The sequence below is a fragment of the Balaenoptera musculus genome, chromosome 11 (assembly GCF_009873245.2).
Source record: "Balaenoptera musculus isolate JJ_BM4_2016_0621 chromosome 11, mBalMus1.pri.v3, whole genome shotgun sequence".
NCBI classification, from domain to species: domain Eukaryota; kingdom Metazoa; phylum Chordata; class Mammalia; order Artiodactyla; family Balaenopteridae; genus Balaenoptera; species Balaenoptera musculus.
Genome location: NC_045795.1, coordinates 55,714,751 through 55,727,553, shown reverse-complemented (window position 1 = coordinate 55,727,553; position 12,803 = coordinate 55,714,751). Strand labels below are relative to the sequence as shown.

The following is a 12,803-nucleotide window of genomic DNA, read 5'->3' as shown; positions in this document are numbered from 1 at the left end:
TTGAAAAAGTAAGTTATACATGGATTTTCTTAAAGACAATTCTGACTGCTGCCAATATGACAAACCTTGAAATTAGCATTTGTCAGTTAAGTGTGTGCAAAGTAACTAGCTTGAACAATTTAACATTTTTCATTACCTGTGGGAGAACTGGTCCCCTCAGAAGTTACTAAGCCCCCACCCTGGGCACTACGTCCTTCTAGAGGAGGCTGTGTGGTCCTGTGGTGGAGACTCAGAGGAAGGCCCTGCTGAATGAGAGGAATCTAGGGTGTGGAAATCCATGGCCTCTGGGATCCCTTCCAGCTCTAAGATCCTACTAGCCTATTTTAGAAAGTTCTGAAATCAGGTTGTTAACAAAACCTATGAGTTGGCTCCCGCTCCAAAGTGTAATGTTGCTTTCTCTGAGTCACAGAGACAGAAATACTTGGAGAGGGTTCATGGGTGGGCCGGCAGCCCGCTGGCCTTTGCAGGAGAGATCCAGACTGCATGGGTTTCACAGCGAGGACTGGGTCTGAGCTCATGTCCCTCACACTCTGCTGCCACCAAAGAATGAGGGGGCAGGAGGCTCCCAGGCCCTGGGGGGCTGGGGACTACAAGGTGGGGAAGCCGGGATGAAGGGTGCAGGGATGAAGAGATGGGATAGGGCAGTGTCATGGCGCCCACAGGAAATGATACCATGTGTAGAGCACATCTATGGAAGGGATTGTTCACGGCAAAAGGCAAAAACCCCAACTCTTCCTAGAAGCTCCAGGGATGCTATCCTCTCACACACGTAAACCACTCAAGGCCCACTGGCTGGAAACCCTGGGATAGAGGATAGCAAGGATGAAAAAACAAAGGCAGCACTCGCACTTACCAAGCACCTCTGCCTGCAAGGAACAGGGCAGAGTGACTGCTGACTAATGATGAATAACTCCCCTGGGCCCCCCTCCCCAACCAAATTCCATCCCTCACCCACGAAGAGCCAAGAGGAAAGAGAGAAGCATCTCACCTTAGGAGAACCACACTGTCCGACATGAAAGCTCCAATAGTTACATCTGAAAACCACAAGTTTACAGATTCAGAAACTTGCTGAAGCCCATTTCACCCACCCGCTGTCAAGGGGCTCCACGGCAATGGAGGCCAGCCTCAAGGTCAGGGGGCCCCCCCGGGCTCTGAAATGACTTTGTAGGAGTTAGAGCCACACTGCCCCGTATGGCAGTCAATCACCAGATGTTGCTGCTGAGACCCCAAAACGTGCTGGTCTGCACCGAGATGTGCTGTATGTGTAAGACAGGAAACAATTTTAAAGACCTGGTACCAAAAAACATTAACGATCTCATTAATAATTTTTATATTGATTGTATGTTGAGATGATAATGTGTTACATACATTGGGCTAAATTAAACATTATGAAAATTAATTTCACCTGTTTCTTTTTATCTTTTTAGCAGTTACTAGAATATTTTAAATTATGTAAGTGGCTCACATTATATTTCTTTTGGACATCAGAGAATCAGAGAGGGGGACACTTGGAATTAAATGACTCTTGGGAAAAGCTCTAAGTTCTGTAGAACATGTGAATCATCTCCATTCCACCCCTCACTCTATGTGACCCCGGAGTCTCTCTGTGTCCTTGTCTGCACAATGGAGATAATTATCCCCACTGTCTTCTTCAAAAGTTGACAATATTTCATAATATTTAAATCAGAATATATTTATTACACACTTGTTCAATATATTTATTAAATACGTTAAATCAGATATTAAAATCAGAAAACTCATGAAAATACTTGGCAAACTATAAATCAAGACAAGTGTTAGCTGGTAATGTTTATTCCTAAAAAATTTAATTTAGGAAGTATGCATTCATCCAACAGCTCTCTGCCTTTCCTCCCCTCAAATATAAACCTCTCAGCCCTGCGGTTCCCATGACTACTTCACAGAACCAAGCATCTGAATCCCTACATCTACACGACGTCCTCATTAAGGAAAAACAAAGAGCATTATCTGTGGATTGCAGGGCTGCTAAAATTTCTGCACTTGGGTATGCTTGTTAATTTTGCTATTTTCTAATAGCCTTTTTAAATTGCCTGGATATTTGAAAATAAAAGAACCTGACACACTTGCCATTTCTTTCATGAAAAATGCAAGATAAGAAATCCACATCCGTCGTGAAGTGTGACCATACCTGCTCACCGTGCAACTACAGAGAAGCAGCCTGGGTCCCCGTCCACAATGATGTGGTCTCTGATGCCCTTAGTTCTCTGAGGCTCAGTATCCTTGTCTGTAAACTGGGGAGACACCCCTATCTTTAGCTACCTATGGGGTAACTATATGATGTACATTGCACGGGGAAGCATTCTGCACATATTAGAGTGCTAAACCAATGGTAGGTATTATTTAGGGATGGCTACAAATTGCCCAGAACAAGAACTGCTTTCTCAAACCTAAAAAGACTCGTACAAGATTGCATTCATTTTCACAGATCCTTCTGAGGCATTTTAAATGGAAAGAAACACTTTCTCAAGATAGCAAGATGACCTAGAGTTTCAGGGACATTTCTTCTGAATTCCATGATGATTTAGGGGTTTTCCAAATTCTTCTCTTTGTTTCCTCACCTCACCTACTCCATCCCCTTCAGGCAGCAAAGGAACCACTACTCCATTGCCCAGTCAATTTTACCTACACCGGATATCACTTGGGATTGGGGTTTGAAATCGTACATTTTTATTCAATCAGTCTCAGTCACCACAAGGCATTAATTAACCCTGAAGACAAGCCAGCCAGCCTTGAATGGTGAAGGTCTGTTTTGTCCGTCAGGGAGATGACATGGTTTTCTTCCTGCTCCAAGTGTTTCTCTCAATACTCGTCTCACGGCGGGGGTGGGTGTGGGGGTTTGCTCAGTGCCTTCTTCATTCTCAAGAGGAAGACGCCTCTGAACATGCTCAAATATCAAGGCAAACATGAGGCTTCACTAGTTATCATTTTAAATGTGGGGAGTGCTTTTGGTCTTTATCAGAAAGACTTGCTGCCACAGAAATCACTGCAAAAATCCACCTTCCTGGTGCTTAAACCCTTTGGAGTAGAACATTTTAAAAATGAAAAATAAACTTTAACACTACTTTCATCTTAAAAGTCAAACACCAAGCAAAATACCCTATTCTACTGTATGAATTTTCCTAATCCTAAATCCAGGTCACATCTGTGATCACGCTTACCAGACTGGTTATCTTTGCTTATCTCATATGCTTTTAAAGAAAAATAGCTTACCGGGATAGCCATTTCCATCCATATCAATGCCTCCTGATATGGACTGACCAAACATCTGCAGACCCGGACTTATCTTCCGCCCAGAAAGTTTCTGAAACAGATAATAGGGAGATTGAGTCACCGGAAGGAGCACGGTCACAAATAAGAACCAGTGACTGTTTTAGGGCAGCTTCCCTAGGACACCTGGTCTTGAAGTTGTTCAAAGAAAAAAATCATAGTCCGAACTTTATCGGGGCAGGGGGTGGGGGGCTTTAGCAGGCAGCTGAAGACCATGCACTCCTTTATTATTACTTGCCTTAGTCAAATGTCACCATTTAAAATTTTTTCTAAGCTCAGTGCTAATGAAAAAGCCACCCAGATGAGTGTGTTAGTGTTTTGATGTGTTGAATGAAGTTCCAAATGGATCAAGGTTAACTTCCACTTCTAAGGGAGGTTCTCTTTTGTGTTTATACAGGTATAGCTGGCTGAAATTCTAAGAACATACTGTCCTTCTATCTCTCTACCCAAACATGTAGTAAACATGGAACACTCCTAAGAGGCACACGTCAGCTGTTCCCTAGGTGGACAGGAATTAGCACGACAGCTCTCCATCAAGCCAACCAAAAGATCTACAGGCTCCTGGGCATCACAGACAGGATGAAACAGCTCTACCTAGTACATCTAGAACTCCATGGTCCTGAACCTTCTACAAACTATAGGAAATCCAAACACTTAGCTGAAGCCACCCTTCCTCCTAAAAGGCAGCCTTCAACTGACCATTCAGCATTGACAGCTCCTCTGCCACAGGGCATCCGTACTTACCTCTCCTTCATCATTACGTTCAACAGATGCTAACACAACACATGCTGTGTTGGTCCAAGAATATTCACTATACAACCAGCCTCTGTCACACATCCATGCTTGTGTGGCACAGTTCCTCACAAAGATATCAAACTTCCTGAATCAGAAAAGTGCCATGTTCTGGGATCTGACCTGTTCTTTCTTCCCTTTCTCTAAACAGTCTCCCTGGGGAGGCTTCCCTCCCAAGGCCCTCGATGTAGAAGGTAAGCGAAATGCTTTGTTTTCATGCCACACAGCAACCTCCATGTCAGAACCAGGTTTACACATAGTCGTGGCTCACTTGGGACTTTCTTGCCTTATCCTTTTCCTCACTGAGTCATCCTGCAAAGAAGTCACAAGTATGGGGAGGAGGTGTTCCTACAGGGTTTACAGATGGAGACAGCAGGGACTCCCCCACCCTGCAGCGGCCGATAACTGCAAATAACCCTCCGCCTGCCACCTCAGTGAAACCATCCAACAGGAAATGTGCAAGCATCAAAGCTCAAATCAGAACACTGTAGGGAAACACTGAAGAAGTGTTTCTTGATAACAGGCAGAGCCCCACATCCCCGATGGCTCTGTCTAAGGAAACACGGATGTGCATCTGCACGTTTCTTAAAAGTCACATCTTGAAGCAGACCATCTCGGCTCTGAGGTCCAATGATGCGAGCAGCAGCTTGCCCTGGGTTTGCATTTCTAAGGTTTGCTGTGGCTGAGACAAGCAGGGAAGAGTGAAGGGGTGGTCCTTTTGGGGGTGGCGATGCAGGCTTAAGTTATCCCACAAACATCTGCAGGCCATTAGGCCATAAAGCCAGGAAGATAAGTCTGCTCGATGCTAATAACTCTAAATGAAAACCAGGAGCCTTGGGAAACCTCCACTTCACCAGGTTTACATGCGGTGTCCTGATGGCAGGAGAAAGATCACAGGGACCGCCGTGACATGCCCGGAGGGCTCTCAAATTGAGAAAGGCGCACAAGGATCTTAAAATCAACACTTTTCATGGTAAACTCGAGAAAGAGGAATGAGTTACAGAGTTATATGGAAGAACTTTAGACCCTGATCTCACAACGCATCCAGCAGAAATAACACCAATCTGGGCCAAAGAAAAGCGATTCCCTTGCCCAGACTTGTTTCTGACTTCCTCCTGTAGTTCACCCACACAATGCCCGCTCTGTCCAGACCTGGGCCCTGGAGAGAACCTGGCGTTAAAGGATTTTTCTTCCTTTAAAATCACAAACCTTATCACATACATATTAGGAGTCTGGAAACGTGTAATCATGGTTGTTTCTTTTTTTCTTTTTTTTTTTTTTAAAGAGCCCCAAACCACTTCTCTTTGTTAGAGCTAATGAGCCAGGCTGCGTGCTGACAAAGGCAGGACGGGTCCAGCTGCTGATCCCTGCTTCCTACTAAAGACAATCCGCGCTGACCACAAAATTTATACCTCAGTTCTCTGCAGGGAGTCCGCCCAGCAACACAACAAACACGAGAGGGCCGCCGGAGGAGGGGAAGCCGGGGGTCTCTCACAGGCTGCCTCTCTGTGTGATTAGCTTCCCAGGTCCGGGAACAAGCTTCCAGGAGGAAGCGTGGAGAGTGACCTCGATGGCGGCACAAAGAAGGCTGCTCCCTGGATGACTTTCAGCTTGTGACAGTGGGAACAGCGTTCCTGACCCAGGGTAGAGCAGCCCCTGGGACACGGATGTGGCCCCCAAACTGTGCCCAGAGCCCTCTTCCTCCTGCCACCTCAGCTAAATCCTCTAGGAGTTTATTCCCACCACTACTCATTTCTAATGCACAGAGGATGGTCCATGTAGATAAATGCCCCTCAGAGTATATATGCCTCACAGACAAATAAGCTTCCATAGTTCTGAGTTTTCCAACTGAGCTTCCCGAGCGTTCCTTTTTCCCGATGTGGAGTTGAGGGCGGTGGTTGCAGTAAGAGGGTTGGGAGTCAGACTGGCAAAGGTTCATGGTCAAATTGCCATTTCCTAGCTGGTGACCATGGGCATGTTAATTAACCTCCCTGGCCTGGAGTCACCTCGTAAATAAAAGGTGGATAACCAAGGTGCCCATCTCACAGGGCTATTCTGAGGACTGAAGGCGAGAGGGCAGAGCAGGCGCTCAGGAAGCATCCCTGCTCTCGCCAGCACCTCCCTTGGCATCTGCCTCTTGCAAGAGTCACGGAGCCGAGCAGGAGGCCCAGCAGAGGGAATCTGGGCTCAAGTGGCAGCAAACCAGCCAGCCCTCAACCCTTCATTAGCTAACTCATATCTGCTGCAGGAAGAACAATTAGGAACATACACCTTGAACTTACACATATGCACTGCCTCTTAAAATCAACTGGCAAACCCTTTTCTTACCTAGAGACTTTAGTACATGGACAGCTTTCGATACTTTCCTATTTCATGTTATAGAACATTTTATAAGAACAGGACTCAGTTCAAAGTTTTGTTTCCTTTGCAATAATCAAGATACAAGGCAAGCTCCTTGGTGATGAGAAATGTCAGCATGAATAGGAGGCGGTTAGCACGTAGTAAATGTTCAGTAAATCAGCAGGTGCTGATTGGAAATTTCTCGACATGTGCTCAGTCCCTTTCTGTCGCTGACCCACTGGGAGAAAGACCCAGGCCTGTGCCACTCTACGTGCAGACATCCACAAACATCCTGACCATGCTTCTGTCCAGAGAGTGACTTCCTTTTTTCCCAGGGGCTGGGCTTGACACCATCAGCAAGACTGAACTCCAAGCTGATATGGCAAAAAACAGAACTCACCACTTCCACGTTCCCAAGTCTGGGGCACGAGGCCAGGGCTTTAACCAGCTCCCCGTTTTAATGCCAACTGTGACAACAGCCCTGTGACAGCTTTCATGTCCCTCCTCCATGGACCACTGTCTATCTAGATTATATTTTACAAGATATTCCTTTGGCTTAGCACAGATGGTTGGCAAAGCAGTAACCAGAAAAAGCAATCCACCTCTTCTTACATAAATCATTCTAACTCTGGCTAAGAATTTGGATCTTATCTTTTGTAGGCAGAATGCCTCCCTGGATATGAGCAAACTCGGGAGTCTATAAATATGTTTTGATTTAAAAAGCAGTCTCAATGGTTTGTGTCTTCCACTGGAGGGGGGGAAGGTGAAGGCAGGCACAATGCCGTGTGTTGTGTGTATCTGTGGAATGATGTATGAACAGCAGCCACGACACTCTCACACCAATTACCATGGAGTACTGAGGGACCATCCCACTGGCATCACCGTGATAGATGTACACCGCTCCTGAAAAGTCATCCTCCTTGGGTGCGCCAATGGCCACATCTAGGGGGAGAAAAGCAGCTCTGGGTTAGAAAAGCCATGTGGAGTAACATAATGGTGGATTCTCTAATTCCTGCCATAATGTCTAGAAATTTCTTGGTTGCTGCTTGTTCAAGCATTAAACTAGGCACATTATCTCTTAGCAGCAGGAAAAAAAAAAAACGTAGAAAGAAAATTATAGAAGCTGAGAAGAGGTTACTTCCAGAAAATTTCTCCCTCATCCTCATAGGAATAAGTTATTGATCTATCCAATAAAAGAAACCACCCACCCTAATGTCTGTCTGAGAAGGGAACTCCATAGACAATGGTTATTGCATAACTGAGACAGTCACCTCTATTCTTGGGTAAAGGAATTATATAAAATGGTATTCCCTTTACCAAAAAAATCAACGTTACTCTCACAAACTGACAACTAGATCTTCCTCCATGCTCTCAGAGCATCGTGGAGCATCAGAGGCTCAGAAACAAGAAAGGTTTGTAGCAAGAGGAAGCTGGTTCAGACTTGGCTGCCATAGAAGCCCCTATGGACCAGCCGCAAGGTTCACTGCACCACAAACACATAGCAAAGAGCACTGAGCTGATGAGAAGGGATTTCATGGAAGCAAAACTCCAGTGGGCTCAGGGCTCAGTCCTGTGTCTACACAGAAAATGTGGTTTCTAACAGGCGTCCTCTCCCCAGTGTACGTGGATGGGCCTTGCCATGGGCAGGTAGACCCCAGAGCGCCCACGACAGGGGCAAGTTAGAGGGCAGGTACGAGCTCACTGACCTGGGAACCCGTCATCATCGAGGTCGCCCAGGTTGGCGATGCTCTCCCCAAAGTGTGCATTGTAGGCGCCATCCCCACTCAGGGCCAGCTGCTCCTCCAGGGCTCCCTGGGAAACAGGATGGAGGGAAAACGGGAAACAAAACAAACAGAATAACCAAAAAAAGAATGAAAAAACAGAGCCGGGAACGCCGCCCTGCCCTGCAGCACACCCATGGACAGGAAACACCTGGGCAGAATCCCAGGCACCCAAACTTCCCCCTGAACCCACCCACTGGTGGCCAAATGAGCTCCTTCCACCTGGCTGCCATGAAGGTCTCCGATTGCCTGAGATGCATTTTAGAGGGAAGGAGACCCATTGTTGGCCACTGATGACTAAACCTCTCCCTTGTCCTAACGCTCTATACACCAACCTATTAACCAACCTACCTGCTTGTCCCCACAGTCTCCTCTCCCCGCAATATCCCCAAAGTTGTTTTAGAGGGAGTACATATTTCCATTTCTGCTCTCCTCTGCCTTCTGGTACAAATTTATAAAGCTGTTTTGTAGGGTGCATGTATTAGTAATCTTGGCAGAGGGACTCATGGTTCAGAAAACCCAACACCCAATAGTTCTTGGTTAAGGGGTGGGAGCAGTGATAACAGGACACACGACTGTGCCCATTTTCACGTGTGGTTTGGATTTCCTAAGCAAACACCAACCAACAGAGGGAGCGGTCAATGGTGATGGTGTCACTAAAAGTCACGCCCACTTTACCCCCAAATCATTGGCACATGACTATCAGAGCATTAAAACACCATCTGAGGGACTTCCCTGGTAGTCCAGTGGTTAAGAATCTGCCTTCCAATGCAGGGGACTTGGGTTCGATGCCTAGTCGGGGAACTAAGATCCCACGTGTCACGGGGCAACTAAGCCCAGGCGCCTCAACTAGAGAGCCCGCCTGCCGCAAACTACAGAGCCCACGCACTCTGGAGATCGCGCGCCACAACTAGAGAGAAGTCCGAGCGCAGCAAAGATCCCGCGCACCACAACAAATATCCCGTGCACTGCAACTAGGACGCAATGCAGCCATGAATGAATGAATGAAAGAATAAATAAAATATTTAAAAAAACACACACACACAATGTTTTGAGGCACAAGAGTGTCTAACCCTGCCCCCAGGTAGAGGCACTCAGACCCACTGTACATCCACAAGCCATCCCAAAGCTTTTGTTACAACTAAATCTTTTTTTTTCCACTGTACTCAAACAACTTGCAAACAGTAAAGGTGTGATGAGTTCTTAAGTCAACGAAACCTCTGCCCCACAACACAAATATGTGATTTCTTCCCATCAGTGTGGTGAAGAAAGAGAGAAACATTGATTCCTTGTATGTACCAGGCACTGTATATCCTCATCCTCATTTAAATCACACAGTGACTCTATAAGGAAAACCTTATGACTCTGCCCACTTTACAGGTGAGGAAACTGAGCTGCTGATTTCAAGCTATTTGTCCACATCACACAGGCTAGTAAGTGGCAACACCAAGATTCAAAGGCAAGTCATCATTTATTCCCGCTCCTCGACACTGCCCTGCAATCATTAATCACATAAGATGAAGTTCAACAGAAATAAGAATACCCTTGTACTTAGGGTAACCACATGGCATTAAGAAACATTGACTGGGGTTGGGATGTGTGGGTGCCAGCTGCCGCAGAAGGTCTGGGGGATTATCCTGCTCCAAGATTCCATGCCCTGGGGCTGTTGGGCTGGTCACCTTATTGCCTCACAAGTTAACACCCATGCAAACGCAGCAGTCTCCTGCATATATGGTGGCCAGCAGCTACTGAATGCCAGCTGTTCTCATCTCCATAACGACCAACTCACTTCTCCCCTCACCTGCCTTGTCCCCCCTTCCTGGAAGGTCAGTGCAGATGCAGGTGCCATGAGTTGTTGCAACAGGTACCAGGAAGCATCTTTCCTCCCAGGTTTTAGATCCACCTTCCCAAAGAGTTTGCAAACATCCAAGAAAGCTCAAGGCTCTAACTTCCCCTGGCTCCTCTTTAAATAACTGCCCTTTCTTTCTGGCATCTGCCCACGTAGTTATAGCTAAACACCACCACCCCCTCCCGATTAGGATAACTAACACCTTGGTCACTGCTTAAAAGTACACTTTTACTGACTTTTTTGATTATGAAAGAATTACATTCTCACAGTTTGGATAAAGATAAAGCTAAATATCTACCCAAGCACCACCACCCAGAGAGATCTATTTACATTCTCTATGTATTTTGTACATTTTTAAAGGTTGTTTGTACATGCAGTCTTTATCCTGCTTTTTCAGTGATTATCTCATAAGCATTTTCTCATGTTAGCTAAAGGCTGGTGGTCACAGGATTTATTCATTTAACCATTTCCCTCTTGTTGAATATTCTTTCCTCTAGATCCTGAAAAGATTCTACTTTCTCATTGGTCTCCTGCACCCACGGCTGCACTGCTGCCCCTCAGCCCCTGCCCCCACCCACCCTCCACTGTGCTGCAGAGACATCTTTCTGACTCGGCCACATCCTTTTCATGGTTCTGCAGAATAAGGGACATCGTGACTATAGCCCTTGGCCACTACAGTGGCCCCCATCCACCCCTCCCAGTCCCAACACGCTGAACTATGGTCCCACTGCCTCACACCTCAATCCACTTGCCCAGCTCCCAGCCCACTCCCGCCTGTCTATCTAACTCACATTCTTCTTCAAGATTCCTCCCAGCCATCATGTCCTCTGAGAAGGCTTCTCTGCCTCCGTGGGCAGGTGTGTATATAGTCCCAAGGAGACAAAATAACAGAGATGAAGCATGCCACCTCCGAAGCCAGTTTGCCTGCGTTCAAATCCCAGCCCCACTGCTTCTTATCTGTGTGATTTGGGGCAAGTGACTTAACCTCTCTGAGCCTCAGTTTTTTCACCTGAAAAATGGGGACCCCCGATACCATGTGCACATGTCATTGAAATCATTCACAGGAAGCAGGAGAAACGGTTCCTGGTACATAGGAATCACTCAACTTTAGTCATTAAGATTTTTCTGGACCCCTGTATGTTTGCAGTCATAACACTGAGTATAACTTTCCATTGATGGAACACGGAGCTTTTTGAAGGTAAGAAGCGTGTCTTTTTACCTCCTCTGGGTGATGGGGCTCAGTCACTACTCCCCCGGGCCAACATCCCTCTCCCACACCCTGTCCACATGTTGCCCAGCTCTGTACTCACGTTTCCTCTGTTGATGTAGACAGTGACCTGTCCTTCGTCCCTGATCTCAGAAAACATGGGGGCCCCCACGAGCAGGTCAGAGAGGCCGTCCACGTTCAGGTCAACTGCACATAAGGAGGAGCCGAAGTAAGAGCCCATCTGCAACCAAGTCAAGTTGCAACAAAGCGTTCAGTGTCCGTCCTCACACACAAGGCCCCTGCCTTCCTCCAGCTGCCCAGCCTGACAAACATCTGCTCCCAAGCCCCTCGGAGGCTGTGCCAGCCATGCCACCCTGGAAACCAGAATGCCTGGGCCACGGTGAGATCCCGACTCCCCTGGCCTCCTGGCAGCCACGTGGGCCCCCCGGTCAAAGTGAGACCCACGTTCGCTGGCTTGGAGCCCCACCAAGGGGGAAACAAATGGACTGATCCCTGGAGAACAAGGTACTGCTTTTACAAATGCAAGCTGAGGCTGCAGACATAGGTTACAGCCATAATAAAAGTGCCTCGTATATCAGACATTTGACAAGGCCGAGCAAGTTAGGAATATGGAATTTCACAGCACAAGGCAGGCATGAAAATAAATGTTACATGGGAAACAGATTACCCTCGCCCAGTCCTGGGCATAGCTGAAGATTGGTTAGGAAGGTGTGAGCTGAAGTAACAGAAAAAGGTACAACTCAGAAGACCATTTGGAGGATGAAGGAAAACAGCCAGGTTATATTGGCTTAATCATAGCTTAATTCAGTACCTGTTATTTTATTTTTTACTATTTTTTTAATTGAAGTATAGTTGATTTACAACGTATTAGTTTCAGGTGTACAGCAAAGTGATTCAGTTATACATGTGTATGTATACATATATATGGAAAAGAATCTGAAAAAATTCTTTTCCATATATATACACACATACTTTTTTAGATTCTTTCCCATTATGTTATTACTATATTCAATATATATTCGATTACTATATTCAATTATATTCAATCAGGATACTGAATATAGTTCCCTGTGCTACACGGTAGGCCCTTGTTGTTTAGCTATTTCATATTTATTAATGTGTTTCTGTTAATCTCAAACTCCTAATTTATCCCTCCCCCCACCACCTTTCCCCTTTGGTATCCTAAATTTGGTTTCTATGTCTGTGAGTCTATTTCTGTTTTGTAAATAAGTTCATTTGTATCATTTTTTTAGATTCCACATATAAGTGGTATAATGTGCTTTGTCTTTCTCTGTCTGACTCAGTACCTGTTATTTTAAATTGGGGGTCTCAAACACAATCCAATGGGATCCAGGCAGGTGATACAACAGGTATAAGGAAAAAGCAAACAACAGTGCAGGCATGCTTACAGGTGGCGAGTGACACTCAGCTTCTGTGTCTAAGAAACGATAGAGAATGGTGGAGACTACAGCAAACTAGAGTCCACAGACCCAGCTAAAGGAGCAAT

At 46.1% G+C, this 12,803-nt stretch overlaps 1 protein-coding gene across 5 annotated transcripts in view; it reads right to left on the bottom strand.

Annotated features, from left to right (window-relative positions):
* ITGA9 (integrin subunit alpha 9) overlaps window positions 1–12,803 on the bottom strand; it is a 354,859-nt gene that overhangs the window by 284,236 nt on the left and 57,820 nt on the right. For all 5 annotated transcript variants that reach the window (XM_036868321.1, XM_036868322.1, XM_036868324.1 and 2 more), the window contains exons 9-13: window positions 11,379–11,516; window positions 8,145–8,250; window positions 7,286–7,380; window positions 3,250–3,340; window positions 989–1,034 (exon numbers count right to left, since the gene is read on the bottom strand). In XM_036868321.1, the coding sequence (XP_036724216.1) occupies window positions 989–1,034; window positions 3,250–3,340; window positions 7,286–7,380; window positions 8,145–8,250; window positions 11,379–11,516 (476 nt within the window). The remainder of the gene's footprint in view (window positions 1–988; window positions 1,035–3,249; window positions 3,341–7,285; window positions 7,381–8,144; window positions 8,251–11,378; window positions 11,517–12,803) is intronic.